This window comes from Crotalus tigris, unplaced genomic scaffold, assembly GCF_016545835.1.
Source record: "Crotalus tigris isolate CLP2741 ecotype Arizona unplaced genomic scaffold, ASM1654583v1 scf7180000019328.220996217465:2438092, whole genome shotgun sequence".
Lineage (NCBI taxonomy): Eukaryota > Metazoa > Chordata > Lepidosauria > Squamata > Viperidae > Crotalus > Crotalus tigris.
In genome coordinates this window covers 1182984-1205786 of record NW_024097488.1, presented here as the reverse complement: position 1 = coordinate 1205786, position 22803 = coordinate 1182984, and the positions used below count along the sequence as shown (strand labels likewise).

Sequence of the window (22803 nt, the reverse complement as noted above, 5' to 3'; positions counted from 1 at the left end):
ATGCCAATTAAATATCAATTCTTAAAATAACGCTAATTTTTGCTGCTTCTGTTGATCTGTCTTTAGACTATAGTTTCAATCGAGCTTGACTTCCATGCACAATAATTATTTGCCATTGCAATAAATGTTCTTCAAGTCCCAAGTTACATTTGGGGCATCCAAATATATACGTGGGATTTAGTTGTAGAGGTTACTGAAGGTCAGGGATCTTTATAGTATAAATATAAATTTAAACAAAAAGTAAAATTTACTTTAAAAGTAAAATAAAAGTAACATTTAATAGTTTTTTCCTCATTTAATGGATTTTCCTTTTAAAAATGAATTTAATAGGTTTAAACAAATAAATTGGTGAGAGCTTTTGAGGGTCTTTTGAACCCATATTTAAGGATATCAGGGATTGCTGCTTATTTGCTGTATTCAAACTTGCATGCGTTATAGGTTTATATCTAATCCTGAAAGGTAAAGCATTGTTTTTACCATTACTGTTAGGTGTTAACAATAAAAACTATGTGCTCAATGAACGGAGAAGGGAATAAATCATTTCAGAATTCAAGTAAATATGATATTTTATGCAACGTAATATAAGTTTACCTTTTTTCTGCTTAGCAGTAGTATTAAAATATTACTATTTAATTATTATGGAGAAATGAGCTTTCCCAAGATTTGATATACTTAACAACATTTCTAGTGTGTAAAGATGCAATGATAATTAATGGGAGTTGCTTGTATGTAAGCTGTAGGCAATTTTTCATTTCAAAAAAACTTTAAAAAGGAAAATGCGCATTTCAGAAAATGCGATTATCTAATCACGCACGCACAATCTTCTGCGGGCGATTTTATCCAAGCTCTTGAATAGCGAAATAGCTCTTTTCCTTTGATTTCCATAAAGCGGAACTGTCGTAAAACAATGGGAAGCCTCTTCCTTAGAGCCTTTCAAGTTCTCGCTGGGCGAGTATGCCCGGACTGTCGCAAAAACGCGGGAAAGCAAAAGGGGAGGTGAAGCCGTTAGGCGCGCTAACATGGCTGCTTTGCCGGAGGAGCCGACGGAGGCAGTACCGGTAAAGCCGGATCCTGATGCAGGAGCGCCGCCCGCTCCGCCCGCTCCTCTCTCCCAGTCCCCGATCTCGACGGCAGCAACAGTTGCAACAAGTGCCCCTCCTCCGTCTGCCTCCTCGGTCGCTGCCACCCTTCTCGCGGATGGGGAGCCGCTTGCGGGAGGAGTTGACTCGAAGAGCTCGGTGACTTCCAGCCCTACGCCGGCAGCCTCTCAACTACCCACCGACCGGCAGACTCTGCAGGCAGTGCTACAGTTCTTGCGGCGCAGCAATCTGCGCGAATCGGAGGAGATCCTCCGAAGGGAAGCCCGTGGCCTCATCGACGACCTCTCGAGCGACCCGAATTCCTTAGCGCCCGGCGTCCCTGGAGCTCATGGAGGGGAAGGACAGGATCTCAGTGTCGGGATCATAGCTCCTGGAGCTGGGGACGTGCTAATCAATTCTATCACATTTGGCCAGACTGGAGCTACGATCTCTCCAGCCGCTCTCTCGACACCTCCTGCAGCGCCCTTGGGGCCTCCTGCCAAAGGTGAGATATAAAACATTAATAGTTAGTGTTCATTCACCCAGCTAATTACTTTTGCACTCGTGACAAATTGATATAAAATCTATAGTAGTTCATTTCGGAGAACATCAGTTCAGCACTATCCTTCTAAATTTATTGGGGTTATAGTAATATAACCCCAGTAAATTTAGTGTGTTGGCAGGAATAGCCAAAACTCCAGAAGACAAGCTCTGGATCCAAAAAGATCTTGATAGGCTTGAACAAAGGGGCCTGTCAAACAACATGAAATTTAATGAGGAAAATGAGATTTTACACTTAGGCAGGAAAAACCAAAAGTACAAGTACAGATTAGGCTCAAAAGCAGTAACTGTGAGAGGGACCTTGGAGTCCTAGTGGACGATCACTTAAATATGAGCCAACAGTGTGCAGCAGCAGTCAAAAAAAGTTAATGCAATTCTTGGTTGTATAAACATAGAATCAAAATCACATGAAGTATAAAGGGAGTGGTCTTAGAAATGATTTCCAACCTTCTTTTCAACAGGTAATTACAATTTTATTGTCCCTCCACTCTCTTAAATGTTATACAGGTTCCTTCAGCCCCTCATTTAATTCCTATCTTTCTTAGCCTTCAAATTCATGAATCATCGGTTCATTTCTTTTTCAGCAAAAAGTCCATATAAGGTTTCTAATTTTTCAGAAAAAAAGTTTTTTCCCCAACCAGAGAGGTCAATTTTACCATTTCTGCAAATTCTGACATTTTTACAATGTATTTCTCCACATGAGAATTTTATTATTCTTCCATTGTTGTACATAATTTTGCTGCAGTTGCGATATATAAAAATCAGTCTACCATACGTCTTTTCTAATTCATTGTCCATAAATCTCAGATAAACTGAGTTCTGGTTTCTTCATATTAATCTTTAAAATCTTATGAATTTGTATCCAAAATTTCTTAACTTTCTTAACTTTTTTTCATTTTCCTTTTTTGTATTTATAAATTTTTCTTTTCCTTTTTTTCTTTTGATTTATCTTTTGTTGTGTGAAAATATCTTAATGTGAATTTTAAAAAGTGGGAGGGGTCTTAGAGGGAGAATGGGAGAGTTAACTACATTCTACGATGCTGCCAAATTGCCTCTCCCATACAGAATGTGTTAGGGAAAATTAAGTTTTCAAAATTAAGTTTTCAAAAAATTATTCTATACAGAGGCCAAAACCTGATACCTTTTACATATTTTGGAAACATTCTTTGATCATCTCATGCTACAAATAGTTTTTAGTCTGTCCTCAGAGTTTCCCTTCATTCTATATATTTGATTTTATTGTACTTAATTTGTAATTTTGGGGGGAATTTGTAAACAATTTTTAAACAATTCATAACTTTGAAAGGGTGGAATTTAAAGAGAAAATATGTATTTGGAAACCAAATCTATATAGGGAAATTGCTAATGTAGCTGTTCTTAATTAAAACATTTAGTTGATAAATTTGGGTCAAAACATTCTTGCTAGCCATCAGTTGAATGTAGCTAATTAACATATTTCATAGTTGATATGTGCTGGATTTGGAGTAAAATGGAAGAATTTGCTTCAAGGAATTCAGAGGGTTTATGATTGAAGTAACGAATTGCAAAAGAATGCAGACATTAATTTTCCTATATTAATTTTGTAGCCGGAGTTCTTGTAGAAGATCAGCCAGATGTGAGTGCAGTGCTATCTGCTTATAATCAACAGGGAGACCCAGCACTTTATGAAGAATACTACAGTGGATTGAAACACTTCATTGAACGTGCTTTGGATTGTCATCGAGCTGAATTATCACAACTTTTTTATCCTCTGTTTGTACACATGTACTTGGAACTAGTCTACAATGGACATGAAAATGAAGCAAAATCGTTCTTTGAAAAGTAATAATTTTGTTGATTTAATATCCATGATATTCACTAATAAGCAATAGAAAATACATTTGAAACATTTTGAAAGTATAAAAACCTTGCCAGTTATCCCTTTTGGCAGAGAAAGATTAATAGACATTCTTTTGAAAGTGGTTGATTGAGTTTAGTAAAAGGATATGGTTTCTTTAGGGTTAGGGTTGATGCAAATTAAAGAGATTCCCAGTTAATTGATTACTTACTATCTATAAATTATTTTTTTTCAGGGAGTTATGGTTTCATGTATCAGTGTATACATAAAATATAATGCTTTCCTTGTAGCTATGTATATGTCAAAAGAAATTTAATTCTGAAGTGCTTAGAATCTAGTTAAGGTAATTATATTTTGTCTATGTAAATTTTTACTACTGGCCTGAACCTTTGAATAATGTTATTCCTTCTCTGTAAAAGGAGAGTTTACTATGAAATGCTAAAACTATTGTTTTCTGTTTGAATATACATCCATTATTTATCAGAGTTTATGGTGATCCAGTTCCTTAGCAACTCTGAACAACATAGAAATATATATGTATGTATGTATATGTATATGTATATCATAACTGGCCAGAAAAACAAAATCCAAATATTGAAGTAACTATAACTAAAAGGGCTCTCACCAAGGAACAACTAAGTCTTTAGTAATTTCCTAGACATCTTAAGGGTGGGAGCTGCACAAATCTCTGGCGGGAATAACATTTCAGAAGACAACAAAATGGGTCCGGTTCTGGGTCCTGTAAGATGACAATGTTTTTTGACCGGACACAAAGAATACCACCTCCTTAATTGTACAAGGTAGGCAGGTGATTGATAGTCCTTCAGCCAAGCCCTATACCATGAAAAGCTTTAAAGGTGATAAACAGGATCCTTGAATTGCAAAAGGCAACTGGTAATCAGTGCAGTTCTTGAAGCATCAAGGTCATGTGCATATAACATGATGCTTTATCATTTCCCACACTGCTGCATTCTTGACCACCTGTAAGTTCTGGATGGTCACGGACAGCATTTCTCCCTTGGTTTTTCAAAGAGTAGAACTAGGGTAAGGGAAAGAAAATTGCCCATGATTTTGTTGGAAAAATATTACATATGTCTGGATATGTAATTGGAACTTTGCATAGGAACTTTGGTATTGTCAGTTGTTACCCATTTTGGTTACATATACAGCTGCTAAGAGTAGCTGCTAATAGGACTATCAGTTATTTTCCATTCCATTTTCCATACATCTCAGTTATATTTCTATGCCATAGTTTTTATACAACTAATTATGATACAACTTTACAACTGTTTCAAGCTCTCCCGATTACCTCAATTAATTAATGTGATGATTAAGTCCCTACTTATCTCTAATATATCCCTAATCTCCTCCCAGGTTTCACGGGGATCAAGAATGTTATTACCAAGATGACTTGCGTGTATTATCAAGTTTAACCAAAAAAGAGCATATGAGGGGCAATGAGACTATGCTGGATTTCCGAACAAGCAAGTTTGTGTTGCGTATTTCCCGTGACTCTTACCAGCTTCTGAAGAGACATCTTCAGGAGAAACAGAACAATCAGATATGGAACATTGTTCAAGAACATCTTTATATTGATATTTTTGATGGAATGCCTCGTAGTAAACAACAGATTGATGCTATGGTGGGAAGTTTAGCTGGAGAAGCAAAACGAGAAGCAAATAAAGCAAAGGTATGATATGAGATAAATTGTGGACAGTATTGTACAAGGATAAAAAATGTGAAAATTACATTTATGGCCGCAATTGGTATAGCGGGTTGCTTGAAATAATGTATATTATTATGCTCCAATTAACAAGAATTTACTGTTTTGCTCAAATTGAAAAATAATTATTGAGAACAAACCAGCTTCAAAACAATACGTTTAAGTTACTATCAAGTTTTGGTCCATAAGAAACAACCTAACAGCTCATTTCCTTGTTTAACTTTGGTTTATATGAACAAGGAAGTAAGACTTTTTCTATTTAATCTCTTAACGTTAAGCTTAAAGCCAGCTGGGTACCCTGAGACAGTCACACTCTCTTACCCCAACTCACATCACTAGATTGTTATTGTGGGGAAAATGGAAGGAGGAAGTTGTGTTGGGTATGTTTGCTGTCTTTAGTTGTTTGCAAAAATAATAAAGGCAGGATAAAAACAAATAATTTCTCGACCCATCATGGTAGTAGGGGAGGTATAGATTAATGAAATATTGAATCAGTTGATAGCAGATGCTTTTGAACTTAAAGTGCTGCAAGTTATTCACACCATACATAAAGCAGGAAGTGAGCAGGGAGAGATTTATTTAATTAAATTTGTGTAGCTGCCCATCTCACAAAAAATGACTTTGGGTAGCATACAGCAATTGAATAAAACAACTGTAAAAACAAACGAAAAAAATGATACAAGTAGTCGTTGACTTATAACAGTTCATTTAGTGACTGAAGTTACAATAGCACTGAAAAAAGTGACTTAATGACTGTTTTTCACACGACCGTTACAGCATCCCCATGGTCACATGATCAAAATTCAAACGCTTGGCAACTGATTCATATTTATGATGGTTGCAGTGTCCCGGAGTCATGTGATCACCTTTTGTGACAAGCAGAGTCAATGGGGAAGCCAGATTCACTTTGGAAAAGAAATGTTGAGCTCAATTGTGCTTGTAAGTTGAGGACTACCTGTATAAATATTCACATTAAAAGATTAATATTATAAAAACAATTATATAAATCCTAGGCAAAGGCAAAGAGAAAAAAAGGATGGCTACCTGAGCAGGTAAGCAAGCGTCTGGTTCCCTGGAAACCCCAGGCCTGATAACAACCAGTTGCCTTACTTGTACTGAAATAAGACCAGAAGCTTCAGAAAACAGCACTATGTGTAAAAATGCTTTACTAGGTCCCCTTAATCTAGCAGTTATCTAGACAACCCTTGCCCAACCCCTAATTCTGATATGTCAGCATATCTGGAGGGCAAGAGATTAGAGATTATGGTTAGATCAGTGTAATTTCCTTTCAGCATTCACAAGGTGTTTGAGGTTCTTACCACTTTTTGGGGTATGTCAGGACAGAGGTGCTGTTTAAAGAAATAGACACTAAAAATACTTTTGGTATGTTTTAGGTTTTTGGTTTATCCTTAAACAAGAACTTCGGATTGTGATTTGTGATTAGAAATTGTGTTTATGTGGTGCCTTCCTATTGGCTGATAGGTGTGCTGATCCTTTTGACTTACAGGTATTTTTTGGCTTATTAAAAGAACCAGAAATTGAGTTGCCTTTGGATGATGAAGATGAAGAGGGAGAGAATGAAGAGGGCAAGCCAAAGAAAAAAAAGCCAAAAAAAGATAATATGGGATCAAAAAGTAAAAAGCAGGATCCAAATGCTCCTCCTCAGAATAGGTAATGTTGAAACATAGAACAACTTCCATTTAAATTGCTCAGGTGCAGTTCTTACTTAAATGTGACATTTCAAACTAATAGGCAACTCTTTCTTGCTTAAATGTTCCTCCTTTTTCACCCCCGTGATAGCCAGCTTTCTGTGTAAAGCAGGGGTGTCAAACTGCCGGCCTGTGGGCCAGATACATCATAGCAAAATCGCGCCCACTCCTTTGCCAGCAATGGCAAAAAAGTTGTGATACATTGCAACACGTCATGTGACGTTGTGAGTTTGATACCTCTGGTGTAAAGAGATATTCAAGTGGGGAGGGAATAGAGAAAAACTATAAATTATGTGAATCCCCATTTAATTTATACTAGGGTGCAGATAAAAGTTTACTAGTCTTCAAGTGGACATTGAGAAAGTCCTGATAATTTGCTTGAGGATAAGCATCTGCTCAATGAGGTTGAAAATGTTTATTTGTGTTTTGAAACTGTTCTTTATGCAGAATTCCTCTTCCTGAGCTAAAGGATTCTGATAAGCTAGATAAAATAATGAATATGAAGGAAGCTACTAAACGTGTTCGGCTTGGTCCAGATTGTTTGCCATCTATTTGCTTCTACACATTTCTTAATGCATACCAGGTTAGTGTACTGGACTGAAAGTGGATCAGATCACAATATAGCCTTGCATGAAGGCTTGGATTAGTGATTGCAGAGGGAAATCAAAAGATTCAGAATTTATTGAAGGAACACAATTATTTGTTTTCAGTCTCCTAAATAAAGAATATTAAATTTCAAAAAGTTCAAACTTTCTTTGTGGACTAGTCCAACCCTTCAGAATGGCTTCAAAATCTAATGTGAAGATAAAGGTTACTGGTATAATCTTCACTCCATTATTTCTGGGGACAGTTAACAGAGTGAGAAAGTAGCAAAAGCTTCTCCCATTTCCATCATATAATATGGGCCAAAAGTCCATGTCTTTTTTGTATTCTGATCCAGGTGCCTCATTTGTATTTTATCCTGGGAAGCTCCCCCTGCAATACTTTTGAAAACACATAAATAGGGCTTCAGCAATAGGTGTGTATCTGGATGCACTGTTTCTTCGCTTTGCCCCCAGTAATAAATGGCTACATACTGCACTGTCAAACTTTGTTTCTCACTAAGTTTTGAAGCCACTTAGACAAAAATGAAGCTGATAATTTTTGCCTTATTCATTTCTTAACTTTTTAATGTAAGTCTTTTCTCTATTATTGTTATAAATAACTCAAAGAGGGCAAACATGCCTATTATTCCTTCCTCCTCCTATTTTCCCCACAATAACTCTATCAGGTGGGATGGGCTGAGAGAGAGTGACTGATTGATTGTTACTCCAATCGATAGTTTATTGTTGGCTTTATTGTTGGTATAGTGCGAGGGTGTCAAACTGCCGGCCCGCAGGTTGGATGCGTCATGTTGAAACCGCGCCCACCCCATTGCCGGCAATGGAAAAAAAGTCGTGATACGTCTCAACACGTCACGTGACATTGCGAGTTTGACACCTCTGGTATAGTGCTTCAACTTTTTATTTACAATAAAACTATTTAATTGTGGTCTATGCAAACAGGGTCTTACAGCTGTGGATGTTACAGATGACTCTAGCATGATCGTTGGAGGCTTTGCTGATTCCACCGTCAGGGTATGGTCTGTGACACCCAAAAAGCTTCGCAGTGTAAAATTAGCCACAGGTAATAAAAATTAACTCTCATTTCAATTTTCATAATAATTGTTCTGAGAGAGGTTTCTCATGAAGTTGTTCTGTTAGAATAGCAATATTAAACTGAAGAGACAAATACTAAAATAATGGCCAAAATAGTTTCTTTGCAATTTAAGCATTCACATTTCTTTAATTACTTAACAATACTTTAATGTTATTTGAGATCTTCGGATTAATACCTTTGCAAAATGTATTTTTGTATAAATATATACGTCAAAAAACCTGAAAAGTACCGTATTTAGTGAACCAATTATTAAATTTTTGGAACTTCAAACATGCATCCTGTGTACAGATGCAGACTTGTACAGGTAGTCCTTGACTTGCAACCATTTGTTCAGAGACTGTTCAAAATTAGTGGCATTGAACAAAGGGAATTAGGACTTCTGCCCAAAGTTACAGCTGCTGTAATGCCCCTGTGATCATGTGAATAAAATTTAGGCATTTGGCAAGCTACCTGCCCTTATGACTGACTGATGGGAAGCTGCAGCACACACATCCAGCCTACCTCTCCACCCCGCTGGGTTTCTGCCAGCCTTGAGCCTGCTTCCCACAATCCTGGATCTCACACACTCCTCCCCACTCCCATCACCATTTGATCACTTATTTTTTCAGTACTGTTGATCTTCTGGAAGCAACAGCTCTGTGTGTGGTCTTACACAGTGGAGACTGAATGGCTCCTCCTGCATGAAAATGGGTGCCATTTCATTGGGGCCACTCCCAAAATGGAGACCACATTGGGGAAGGACAGCAGGCCACTGTACACCTCAGCCTTCCTATATAGTGCAGGCCATGTGGCACTATTCTGAAAGCAGGTGCCATGTGGGGAATGAATTGTGGCCGCTCCAAATGGTACCTGCTTCTGGGACTGTGTAGGAAGGTGGAGTGGCTTCTTCCAGAAGGAGATCTACATTACTGAAAAGGTAAGTGACCGAATGGTGATGGGGTGAGGAAGAGGGTGTGGGACCAAAGCCTGTAAGGACTCAGTGGGAAGGAAAAACAGGCCCAAGTCTATGAGTATCCACTGGAGTGGGCAAGCAGACCCAAGGTGTGCAGGAGGCCTGGGGCAGGCTATGTTTGAGCTGTGGAAATGCTGCAGGAAGGGCCTGGGCTTCCTCCGCTTGAGGCATCCAATGCTCCATTTAATGACCTTTGCAGTTACTTAACTACATTGGGCGAACAGGGATGGGAGTCATTAACTGAGGCAATCACATGGGCTCCTTGCTTAATTACCATCATGACTTGCAACTGTAATGGGCAAGCTCAATTACAGTCATGTCGTATTGTGTATAGATGTACAAAAACAGCCAGTTGGGTATAGTGCTTAAGACATCAGGTTAGAAACCAAGAGGTCATAGGTTCTAGTCCTGCCTTAGGCATAAAACCTGCTGGGTGAAACCCACTTACTCTCTCCCAGCACTAGGAAAGAGGCAATGACAAACCAGTTCTGAAATCTAGCTAAGAATACTTCAGGAACCTGTCAGTCAACATGAGGACCAAGGAAGGGGAAAAGTGCAAAACTGACTGATTTTGTACCAGAATATTTTGGGAATGTTTCATTCTTCCAACCATTTCAAATTTCCTTCAGAACTATGATATTCTGTGGGTAGTTTCCTGATTTCTGGAAGCAATTACAATAGTTTGAATCAGGCATGATTTGGAATATATTTATGCATTTATTTTATTTTAAAAGACTTATATAGCTACTCATAACTGTAATAACAATCCTGGGCAACGGACAACCAGTAAAAACAACAAAAGCCTAACTTGGCAATGATATGGATTTGAAATAGGCTTGTTTAATCTGGAACATCATTTTGGGACATATTGAACTGCTTCAGTGGAGTTTCTTCCATGAGCCAGATCTTGAAATTTATGCTCTGTTTCGTCATGGTCTTTGGGAATAATAGAATGTTCCCAAATTATCAGGAAAAGTCAATCCCTGAATCATTGAGATTTGCACCTCACTAATAATGTATTTTTTCAAAAAGAAAGAACATAAAATCAGGAAGAATATAGAGATAGAAAATTCAGATGGTTGGGAGGATAGAATGAAAGAAAATATTGGAAGTACAGGCCTACTAGCCTATCAAATAGGTCACCCAAGTTATTCTATATATGCATCCTCAGTTTAACTGAGGAACTTTTAGATTAAAACAGTTAATATTTCACATATTGAATTGTTGTATTTGTAGCATGTTTTAATCTATTGTCTTTTGGTAGGAACTAAGAAGTACATTTACCAAAACAAGTACTATTAGTTGATTATACTGAATATGAAATTTAGGGTTTTTTTTCTTTCAGATCTCAGTGTCATAGATAAAGAATCTGATGATGTTTTAGAAAGAATCATGGATGAAAAAACAGCAAGTGAATTGAAGATTTTATATGGCCATAGTGGACCTGTCTATGGTGCTAGCTTTAGTCCTGATAGGTAAGATCCTTCACTGAGTGTGTGAGAACTTTTGACTTAGTTATTTTTTGACTAGATGTATCTTGTGATAAACTTTTAGGATTAAGATTTTTTTTCTTTTTTGCTTGTTTTGTCAGGAACTATTTGCTGTCATCTTCAGAGGATGGCACTATCAGATTGTGGAGTCTTCTAACTTTTTCTTGTTTGGTGGGATACAAAGGACATAATTATCCTGTATGGGACACACAGTTCTCTCCGTATGGATATTACTTTGTATCTTGTGGCCATGACAGAGTGTCTCGGTAAGAATTAGCACAGGTTTCTCGTCTAGATAGTCTCAGAATTGTTTATTTTGAGCTAAGGAAACCTTTTATATTAGTTGCTGCTATAACTTATATCTTATACTACATAATTATATGGCCATTGATTAAAAATAGTTCTGTTTATATTTATATAGAGACACAAAAGAGGCAATATTTAATCTTTAATGCAATTTTTCTTTCTTTTATGAAATGCTCTCTCTACTGGATTAAAGTTTATGGGCTACAGATCACTATCAGCCTTTGCGGATCTTTGCTGGTCATTTGGCAGATGTCATATGTACACGTTTTCACCCAAACTCCAACTACATTGCCACAGGCTCAGCAGACAGAACTGTGAGGCTTTGGGATGTACTTAATGGAAACTGTGTAAGAATCTTCACAGGACATAAGGTAGATGAATATCAAACCTGTATGGAAATAATTTGATTTTACTGCTAATCAAATAGATAGATATACTTCCCATTCACTGCATATTCTGGAAATCTCTTTAACATCTGATTCTGTTTTTATGGAGCTCCTCTCAATTTTTATTTATATGGTTTTCTCTGGATATTTCTTTGAAATTGTATATTCTTAAACATTGTAAGTTATCTGGAGGTTTTTTAAGACTCAGGTGGCCTCAAAAATCAGATAAATAAATGAGATAGATAGATAGATAGATAGATAGATAGATAGATAGATAGATAGATAGATAGATAGATAGATAGACAGACAGACAGATTAACAGACTAACTCATATCCAAACTATAACTTTTAAATGCAAATTTTAGGAGAAACTTGATTATGGCTTCAAAAGTAAGCCACAATTTACATTTATAAGAATCCTTAACTTTACCCAGTAGCCCTCATCAAATATATTCAGCTAGAACTTTTCATTTAAAAATTAGTCAAACAATTTTTTGTCATAATAAAAACAGGTTCATATATTTTACCAACCATGGTTTACTGAGGATTACACCTGACCCTTATTTTAAAAATCAAATTGGTTTGATTAGTGCATTGTGCTAAGCCCAAACCAAAGCACTTTATAGTCTATTGTGTGTATGTGTACCAAGCTAGCAAAACTTTCTTCTGGCAAGTCTGAGAACAAATACAATGAGAATTCTACCTATTAGGGAAGTTCCTGGTGAAAGGTTAAACATTTCTTGCCCCAATTCTAAAACGGGAGGCCTTAGCAATAAGTAAATCATGACTATTACACATGGTCCTCGACCTACTGCCACAATTGAGCGCAAAATTTCTGCTGTTAGATGAGACATTTGTAAAGTGAATTTTGCCCCATTTTACGTCCTTTCTTGCCACAGTTAAGTGAATCATTGTAGTTAAGTTAGTAATATGGTTGCTAAGTGAATCTGGGTTCCTCATTGACTTATGTCACAAAACATAATATCATGACTCAAAGATACTACATTGGTCATAAATGAATCAGATGCCAAGCATCTGAATTTTGATCACGTGACTATGGGGATGCCCCAACAGTCATAACTGAAAAATGGTCATAAACCACATTTTTCAATGCCATTGTAACTTTGAATGGTCACTAAATGTAAGTCAAGGATTACTTGTACTTTCAAGATGGACTACTACAATACATCTGTACTAGAGACTGGCCTTGAAAACTACTTACAAACTTTTAAATAATGTAAAATATGGTAGCTATGTGCTGGTGAGAGAGCCATAACAGCAGTGATATATCAGTTGCCACTTTGTTTTCAGGAAAGGGTAAAGTGCTACTTATAATGTCATGCAGATTTACATTGCTTATGACTTGTCTTTCTAGAAGCCAAATCAAGAGATGTGGGAAATTCTACCTTCTGCCCCTAAGAGATAGTTTCTCTAGTGGGAGAGAAAATCATATAGAGCTTGTATATCAGTAATTACTGTTTATGATTAAAAAACTATAATCAAACATCCTTTCTGGTCATACTTAAATTCATTATTTGGGCTGAAGTAGATAACGAGGAAGTAGAACATTAAGTGTACTTGACCCAACTAGTTCTGGACTCTGCTAGAGATTGGAAAGTGTTGTCACATGGACAATCCGTCACAACTGATTTTGTTCCAACAACTGGAATTTTTCATCTACAAACACTATATAACTGAATGGGAATGATTAGTAGATTTAAACACTAAGCATGTTTAAGTGTGAACATTTATAAATTATTTTCAGTCTGTTTTGTTTGTTTACTCCTTAGGGACCAGTTCATTCATTAGCATTTTCTCCTAATGGACGATTCTTGGCAAGTGGAGCAACTGATGGAAGAGTGCTTCTGTGGGATATTGGCCACGGTTTAATGGTAGGAGAGCTAAAAGGACACTCAGACACAATTTATGCACTCAAATTCAGTAGAGATGGAGAGATCTTAGCTTCAGGTATGATTAAAACAATTTATTAGAAAACTAATGCTATCAAACTATCTAATTTCTAAAGATGAAAAGTAATTGCAGAAATAGTTGCATTAGTATTATAAATGGTCCCATCCACCCTTGACATCCTGACAATAAATTTGTTAGATAGCTTGAGGCTTTGGAAATGAACATTTGTGCAATTTTGAAACCAGTTTTGTTAGGATTGTCTTTGCAGTTTTCATATTTACAGATTACAGAGAGTCTTCTTGAAATAAAGTTGTGATCTGTAGTATATTCCTTTAAATTCATTTCAGACATTTTTCTGTCAACATTACTGGGAAGATAAAATTGTTTTACGTGACAGTGTCATGTATTTTTTTTAGAATTTTAAATTTTTAGAAAACTATGAAGACAGACTTCTACTATTAATAGAACAGCAGGTTTGCTTGAGCATTTATCATAACTTCCAACTATTTTTCATTTTAAAAAAATTGATGACTTACCTCCCAAACATGACAGCTTATATTAATTCTTTCTAAATTCCTGGTATATTAAGCACTCTTAGTTTAGTTAAATATACAGTCTAATACCAGACTGTAGAAATCACAGATAAAATACAACAAACAATAAAAAAGTGAGGAATATAAAGCACATAAACTCCATTCACATCAAACTATATTTGGTAGGTAGAACAAATCTTGACTCAGAGTACTAAGTGTGATACAAAAGATGACATAGAAAGCTTTGTGAAACCGTCTAGATAGCTTCATCCAAGCATGGATAGAGATGCCTCAAATATCTGGCGTTATTGAACCTCCCTTCCAACCCCTTTGAGAATAAGGTGTTAAATCTCATTGAGGCATAAACACTTTCTGTGTGAGACAGATGAGGCTGGAAAAGTAATTAGGAATGGCAGGTGTACTACAGAAGTCACCATAACAATATTTGAAAGTTTGGATATGTTCATTCTTCAGGGCCAAGTGAAAAATGCTTCAACCTTCAACATAGTTTTTCTGGTCCAGGCATTAACAGGGATATTCAGTACTCTTGTTTTCTGAATCAAGACATAATCTTATTTTTACATTTACTTTGATAAATGTTTGTCTTTCCAAGAAATACTAAACTATGTTTGACAAATTGACTATAGTGAAGTGTTTATAGAATCCATGGATGCCATGAACGGATAATTGCAATTCCTATTTTTGATATTTTTCATGTATTTTTTTCAAGGTTCAATGGACAACACGGTTAAACTTTGGGATGCTGTGAAAGCTTTTGAGGACTTGGAGACAGATGATTTTACAACAGCCACTGGACACATAAACCTTCCTGAAAGTTCACAGGATATGCTGCTGGGCACATATATGACCAAATCAACTCCAGTTATACACCTCCACTTTACTCGAAGAAATTTACTTCTTGCTGCTGGGGCTTATAGTCCTCAATAAAACACAAAAGTAGATGGCTTGATTATGCAAGTCTTGTAAAGATTTTAGATCTTCACATTCCGGAATATTACCATTAATATATTGTATAAATGAACTGAAATTCTACTAAGTAAAAGGGTACCAAGTAAAGCAGGACAGAAAGAAAATAGTGGCATTTCTGCTTTTTTTCTACCCCCCTCCCAAACAGGAACATAGTCTTTTCTACTCATAAGGAAGGAATTAGCTGTGCCAACTGCCAAGATACTGTGAATAGACAGTTAGTTTGGGTACCAGTTAATCCTTTTTTCCCTTTCTCAATAGTCCTTGGGACACCTTTACCAACATTAGCATAGGTTTAACTGTGTAAATATTTTTCTGTAAAACTTGTTCAAAAAAGTTGGGGGAGTAGAATGTATAGAACAGCGTACTGTATTTATGTAGCAAGGAAACCAGAATTATTATTTAAATTCAGTCTCCAGAGCTTTAAAAATCACATATAACTATGTATGTATTAGGAATTACTAAAATAGCTAGCATTTCAGAAGATTTACTTCATAAATGTTACTTAAGACTTTAAGAGACACTGGCTTCTCTAAGAATTCTAAATATTGTTCTACTGAAGTAAAAACTATTGTCCCAGAAATATGATTATTCAAGTATGAATAAAAAACCCTGGCCTTAACCTTTTCCATAATAATAAATCTTGATCTACCCCTTCATTGAAATAAATCAGGTATATATTGTTGAAATCAAGCAGCATAGACCCAGTATGCATTTTTTAAAAATAATTATGATTTTGTATTTTATACAGTTTTATATCTTTATAATAAAAATTCTGTAAAAATACTTCCATTTGAGTGAGTTATCTTTACATGTTCTTTAAGAAGCAACCTTATACTACTGTAGCATACTTTAATGCAATGATCAGACTTCAGGTAGTCCTCAATGATAATTGGGGCCAGAATTTCTATTGCTAAGCAATGCAATCATAAAGTGTGATGTCACATGGCTGCATCGTTTAACGAGAGCAATCCTGGCAGTTCCTATTGCCATTAAATGGAAATCACATTAAGCGAGACCATTCTATGAGTGCGGCTTGCAACTTCTTGCCAGCTTCCCACAAGCAAAATCAATGGGAAAGTTGGCTGGCAGCTACTAGTCCTGGGCAGCTTGCAAACAAGCTGGAAAAGTACTAAGGCATGAGAGAGGGAGGTGCTGTGATTTGCACAGGATGCTGAAGTGGTGCAACTGGTTGCGGGCTGGGGATGTGCTGTGATGCAAGTGTGCATTACAGTGTATGGAAACCCTAGTATCTTGTGTTCTGGAGCGGATGGCTTGGGAGAAAAAGTGGTGAGAGCAACTTGCAACCTTCCCTGCTGGCTTCCTCATTGACTCTGCTTATGGGAAGCTGGCAAGGAACTTTGCCAATGATCACATGACCATAAGATGTTGCAACCGTGTGAGCTCGTCAAATATCTGGATTGTGATCATGTGACTACAGGGGTGGTACAGTGGCCAGAACTTTGAGAATAAGCGGTAAGTACTTTTCAGCACTACCACAACTTTGGTCACTGAAGAGTGGTCCTTAACTGAGGGCTATTTGTACATACTTACAATTTCAAAAAAATTATGATACAGCGAATAGTGAAATAATTCTCAGATAATGTAATTTGTGGTAAAAAATTGCTAACATTTCTGGGATTGTATGATGCTGGCACTTAGCACTGGACTGAAACAAAAATTGTGTTTCACATCTGCAAGAAGAACCGCCAAGCTAAGAGAGTACCAAGCAATTCAAACCTGAGCTACAAATATTCTCTTTGTTTTAGGGAAGCTTTATGCTCTTAAAAAATGTTTGCTGTGTCTAGTTAACTAGGATAGGGTAAAAATATAATACCAGTAGTAGTACTTACCTAGTCTGAACCTGCTTAGCTTTTTAGGATAGCCAAGATTGGTTAATTGTGCTGCCTATTATAGGCATTTACAGACTTGATTATTTCTATTTAGGACAGACTTGGGTATCACTTTTTAAATGCTAATCTGTGTGGTATTCTATTAAAAGTTAACACTTAAAATTACATAGCATGGTTAATTGGAGTACAAATCCAGTAATACAAATCCCATTTTTATTAGTATAGAAACGAAATACAGAATTTAATTTTAACATTTGCTTAGCTTTTGATATCTCCCTTCACTTCTAGAAAAGTCATCCAGGGTATGGTGGATGGAGAACGCTTAAGGGCATATGTTTGTATGTGTACAGATGCACACAAAACTTTGTAGGCCAAAAATCACTATTTTAACATTTTAAACCCTAAAAGGCCTATGATCTACATCTAACAAATTGTTTTTCTCATCATATACTTGTCCATACACTAAGATCTTCAGAATAAAACCTTAAGATAAATCTTTTTAAATAGGCATTCATGAACTGTTCTAAAGAATTCTGTTCTATTTTTTTTAAGATTGTGCTATTTTAGCTTACTTTCCATATATTTTATAGAAAGGCAGAATAGTGAAAATACTTTTCAGTGAAATAAATCAGTGCGCAAAACTGTTAAGGCAGAGATGTGATGTTGCTTTCATGATAATAACAGTCATCTTTTTTATTCTGTGGAGCAGATGGTTTACTGCAATGCTTAAAATTACTCTCATTTATGGGCAATACAGATTGAGAGGGCTTCTTTAATTAATAATTAACACCAGAAATTTGGACAGTTTTTACACATTGATTGATACTAAAGGCAAATACAGCCATTTTTCATAATTTACTGAACTGCGCATCTGCTTCTGCAACTCATAGACAGCAATACAACAAGGAAGTCCAACAATAAGAATCTGTCCAAGAAAAAAGAAAGAAACTTCAGTCAACACATGATCTAGCATAACGTTTATTTAAGACTCAGTTCTCCCCTATGAAATGAGGAAACAAGTGTATAAGTAGTCCTTGTTTACCAACTGCTTTGTTTAACAACTATTCAAAGATATGACTATAAAAAAAGTTATGTGACCAATCCTCACATTTATGACCATTGCAATATCCCGCAGTCATGTGATTACCATTGCAACAAAGGAGTTAACAGAGAATGTAGAAATAAAATTGTAACTTGTGGTCATGTGACGTTTTGCTTAGGAACTGTAGAGCTTCTCTTAATCAAATGGGAAAGCCATAAGCCCATTGAAGTCATGTAATCTTCTGCTTAGTGACCTTAGTACTTAGTGAGCAAGTTGCCAGTCCCAACTATAACCGCTAAAAAAGGACTATCTGTAAACAATATATAAAAACAGGCTAATAGATATCGAAGTGACAGAAAAGTTCTTCATTAAGTAAGGAATTACAGAATTGAAACTATGGAATCATATATTATTATATTGAAAATAAAATAGGGTAAGCTTCAGTACATTCACTAAAAACAGCTAAAACAAGTAGACCTTGCATACTGTCTGCATTAGCCAGCGATCATCTGAAGTTATGACAATGATAAAAAAGAAATTTTGTGATCAAGCCCATGCTGTGTTTGCTGATTAGTAAATGTTGCCCTCTGCCTGAACTATTTTCCTCCCCCCCCCCCCCACAGAGAGGATAGACTAAACAAGTGATCTCTTTTTGAGATGCTTTTCTCCAACCAAATGCTAACCACAAGTTAACAAGTTCAGCTCTGTGACGGCCTGTAGCTGACTAGACTTTAATCAATTTGGGTTTTGTTTGCAGCTCAGGAGCTTGCTAGGCAAACAACTGGTGCCAGCCCGTTCCTTTCAATATGTATCCCCCACTGTGTGCCTGCTTACTCTCTTGAAATTCCTTCATCTCCAATAAATGTAAATACAAACATTAATTCTCTTGTTAAAGTAATATTGTAAGCTAATTGTGGTCACATGAGTTTCTATTTTGTGACTGCATTACTTAGCAGCCGAGTTGCCACTTCCAACTATGGTTGCTAAATGAAGATTACCCCAAATTAAACCCTTTTCTTAAGCAAGCTCCATAAAATCTATGTAACGAGAAAAATAGGAAAACAGCTACATTAGAGATATTTTAGGTCCAGTGTTACTAGACTCAGGTTATTGTTTATTCACCAAATAGTATGACACTTACTTATTTGTGTGCGATTTCCTTAGGTTTCCTCATTTTAAATCCAATGATAAGCATTAGAATGCCTCCATATGTAAGTAGCACATACTAAAAACAGAATACATACAGGTCAGATCAACCAAAATTTCAAATGGATACTGTAAAATTATAATGGCAGATACTCACATTCCTTCTGCCTATTGTTGTATAGCTATTGAAGTATTTCTTAAATCCTGTAAATTGGTGTTCTGTTCCAGAATCATGTCCTGCCATTATTGCTTGATCTAGATGCAACAGAAATTAATCTTAATTTCAATTTAAAACAATTTTGTTTGTGTATATTTATCTGATGCACTTTTAATTTGTAACAAAATTATTAGTAACTGGTAAACAAATAACAATTAACACACCAACAGTTACAAAGTAGCTTTACTTGCTTTTTTGTAGTTCTGTCTCAAGTAGCCTGACTGGAAAGCCCATGGATATATAACCCAGGACTGAAGCAAATATACAAATAAATGACCAACTAAGGCTGGTAGAAATATTACTGAATCTTTGGACAGGTTGCATTCTCCAACCAACTGCTTTCATACCAGAAAGAGACACTTAGCTTCAGTTTCTGATGCGGCAGTAAATCTCAAGTTGGATTACTACAATCTGCCCCTTAGCCTTTCAAGATAATTTGAAAGTTGCAGCATGCATAGAATGCAATGGAATGTATATCAACTCTTGAAGATACTACGTAACCCCCTACCATATATGAAAAAGCTCACTGGTTATGGTATCCAATTCAAAGTTTATATACTGTATATGCTGCCCCAACTCCCAGTGATACTCCCAATGGTATATAAAGGCTTATATAGCTTGGGCCAAGATACTTATAGGACCATCCCATATAATCTGCCTTCCATTCCTAAACCATCAATGGGGCATCTTCTAGAAGATCTGATGCAAATAATTCTGCTTTGGCGAAGCTCATAAGTGAGGAACAAACTGCTATTGAAGTTGAAACAATCCCTATCCTTATTACAATTTAGGAGGAGTTAAAAACATATTTAGTAAGTCAGACCTCAATATTTTAATTGTTTTAAAATGCATTGTTTCAAGGTTTGTTTTAATTATATTTTCTATTTTAACTTAATATTATAGAGTAGGTTTCTAGTTAGCCAGCTTTATAAAAGATCCAATCTCATGAACCGAATAATCCAACTGTTCTGGCTTGATGAAAACACCAGGTTTTTATTACCGTAGTTTTCTAGATGCCAGGTGGGAAAGGGCCAATCACACACGGGGACAATGCTATTCCCATGAGTGGGGCAGCCACTGAGAAAACACACTGAAGAGTCCCTAAAGTAACAAATCTGTTATTAAGGGACACATAAATGACCTGCCCTATTGAATCCTATCGTGGATAGATGTTATTGGGAGAAGGCTGTCCCACAGCTACAGGTCCTAAAACAAACAAAGACTCGCTCCCAGCAAGACAGAGTGGCTTTGAATTGCACTCAGAAACCAATGTGACTGTTAGAAGTGTTACATATGTGCCTAGAGATGGCAATCACTAATTATTGCAGGTCCCAATATTCCATACTGTACAGGGCTCATTCCAAAAGTCCAGTTGAGAGGTTATAAAGGCATAAATAAAAGCAATGCCTTTCATTCCAAGAAAAAGTGCAACTGAAATACAAGATGAAGCTGTGCAAATACCCTCTTGGTCATAGATATTACCTGTTCTTTGAGCAGGAGCTATGAGTTCAAGGGGAAGTCTGAATTGTAAACCAGTTCCACCTGCTCAGATTTAACAATGGAATCTCACTGAAATTGACAGATCTTAGAACCCAATGCCATTTTGTCTTGCTGGCATTGAGTCTCAATCTGTTTCTCCCAATCCAGTCTTGGAGAGTCTCCTAGCAACTTGACATCATTTATTTGATCATAGGTTGAGAATTACATCTCAATGACCTGATGAAATATCTCAACCAGCTGTTTCACCTAATGTTGAATAGGACTGAGGAGAGAATAGAGCCCTACAGCATAACCCCTATCTCCAATTAGGGCTTTAGATTTGATCACTCCCCCCTCCTCCAACCCTTGAAGATAACTTAAAAGAATACAATGATTGATGGTATTGAAAGCAACTGTGAGATCAAGCAAGGCCAGAAGGACCAGAACTTATACATAAACTCAATGAACCTCCTCTCTAAGCTGAATATGACTGCAATGTGTCCAGATAATGTTTCCTCCAGGACCCTTACAGTTGAAGTTCAGCTACTTTCTCTCTACCAGAGAATGGTTTGTTCTCCCACTGGAAGCTTTTATCAAGTTGTTAGTGCTAGACAAGACAGTGTACAAATCAAGACCTTAACCTCTCTCCTTTGGTGTTTTTTTCCACAATGGACCAATCTGTTCCCCAGTACCTTCAAAAGCAACCTATGACAATCAAGATACTATTGTTTAGCTTCATCTTCTCCTAGACTTATCACACTTCCGGACAGTAAAAACCAAAAATGGCATGCAACTAGGAGAGGGAGCTACATACAATTCACAATAGGTAACAAGGGCTGGGATGTAAGATTGTGTTGTTCTGGCATAGGAGAATGTTGTAAGTATTCTTAGAGCACCATTTTTTTCAGCCAGTAACATAAAAAGCAAAAGTAACATCCTATTGGGACATTAACCTTTTAGGGATCAATAAACATTGTACACAATTATGAAATTTAAAGTGTATGACAATTCATCTCCCCAGATAAGGGACAAAAATGTCATAGCATTCAATACATCTGTACCTGATTACAGTGAATAGAAAAGTATATTCCATCCCTTTAGGGTTTGAAACGAAATACAGGCCTGGGGAGTATAAATCAATCAATCCAATACAACAATTAAAGCTAAGTGGTCTGTTAAATATGAAAACCACTTACCAAGTATTTTACTTTTCTAACTAGACAAGCACACGAGATCCCTTTCCCACCTGAATTTATAGTCACTTAAGAACAGAAAATCTGAAATATGAAGATGGTTCACCTATAGATCCAAGACAGGCAGCACTGCTCAAACATAAACTCAATATTTTAACCATCCTTGAACAAAAAATTATTATACAATTACAGGATGCCGGTTACATGCACCAGTACATATTCCCATTTATCAGGCAGCAAATGATCCTATTTGATCAGTTTTCGCTTTTCAAAAGTGTTGGGACTGTCACGTTGCCTGATACTGCAATTAAAAAGCTGTGATTCAAAACAAATGGTAGACTCTGGTTGAGAAGGATGCTATAAAAATAGCTACGTTTGTAAAAGCATGCATAATCTTTCAAATAATTGCAGAACAAAATTGGTATTCTTAGCCTAGTTATTTATATGTGATAAAATTTAATTTACTTCAAGGCATGCTGAGAAATATTATTCCCTTTTACAAAAACAAATACCAATAACAAGAAAAGGCGGCACCCACCGCGTTTTCTATCCGCTGCCTCCTCCAGGTAGTAACGACTCAATGCCCTTCATGTACAAAATGGAGTCATTCAATTGACCAACGTTCCTTAACCAATCTTTGATGCACTGAGGAGGGAGTTTATTTATCCAAATCGGAACTGTGGCTAAAACCGGTTGTTTTT

General features: G+C 36.5%; 2 protein-coding genes across 2 annotated transcripts; one reads left to right on the top strand and one right to left on the bottom strand.

Moving 5' to 3' along the window:
- Positions 1 to 984: 984 nt before the first annotated feature.
- Positions 985 to 17965, top strand: TAF5 (TATA-box binding protein associated factor 5). The gene is made up of 11 exons (XM_039361639.1): positions 985 to 1584; positions 3227 to 3461; positions 4852 to 5167; positions 6708 to 6871; positions 7357 to 7492; positions 8454 to 8574; positions 10905 to 11034; positions 11151 to 11315; positions 11549 to 11726; positions 13532 to 13709; positions 14916 to 17965. Exons 1-11 carry the CDS (start codon positions 1020 to 1022, stop codon positions 15131 to 15133), a joined length of 2406 nt encoding a protein of 801 aa, XP_039217573.1. The 5' UTR covers positions 985 to 1019; the 3' UTR covers positions 15134 to 17965.
- Positions 17689 to 22795, bottom strand: ATP5MK (ATP synthase membrane subunit k). Its single transcript, XM_039361640.1, has 4 exons — positions 22641 to 22795; positions 19371 to 19468; positions 19209 to 19292; positions 17689 to 17950 (listed from the first exon to the last, which is right to left on the bottom strand). The coding sequence occupies exons 2-3, from the start codon at positions 19455 to 19457 to the stop codon at positions 19209 to 19211; spliced, it is 171 nt and encodes a 56-aa protein (XP_039217574.1). The 5' UTR covers positions 19458 to 19468; positions 22641 to 22795; the 3' UTR covers positions 17689 to 17950.
- Positions 22796 to 22803: the final 8 nt, after the last annotated feature.

Coding starts and splice junctions, on each gene's coding strand:
- TAF5 (XM_039361639.1), top strand. CDS start 1,020: ATGGCTGCTTTGCCGGAGGAGCCGACGGAGGCAGTACCGGTAAAGCCG. Junction 11,035..11,150: donor GCTAGCTTTAGTCCTGATAG/GTAAGATCCTTC, acceptor TTGTTTTGTCAG/GAACTATTTGCTGTCATCTT. Junction 11,727..13,531: donor GAATCTTCACAGGACATAAG/GTAGATGAATAT, acceptor TTTACTCCTTAG/GGACCAGTTCATTCATTAGC.
- ATP5MK (XM_039361640.1), bottom strand. CDS start 19,457: ATGGCAGGACATGATTCTGGAACAGAACACCAATTTACAGGATTTAAG. Junction 19,293..19,370: donor CAACAATAGGCAGAAGGAAT/GTGAGTATCTGC, acceptor TTCTGTTTTTAG/TATGTGCTACTTACATATGG.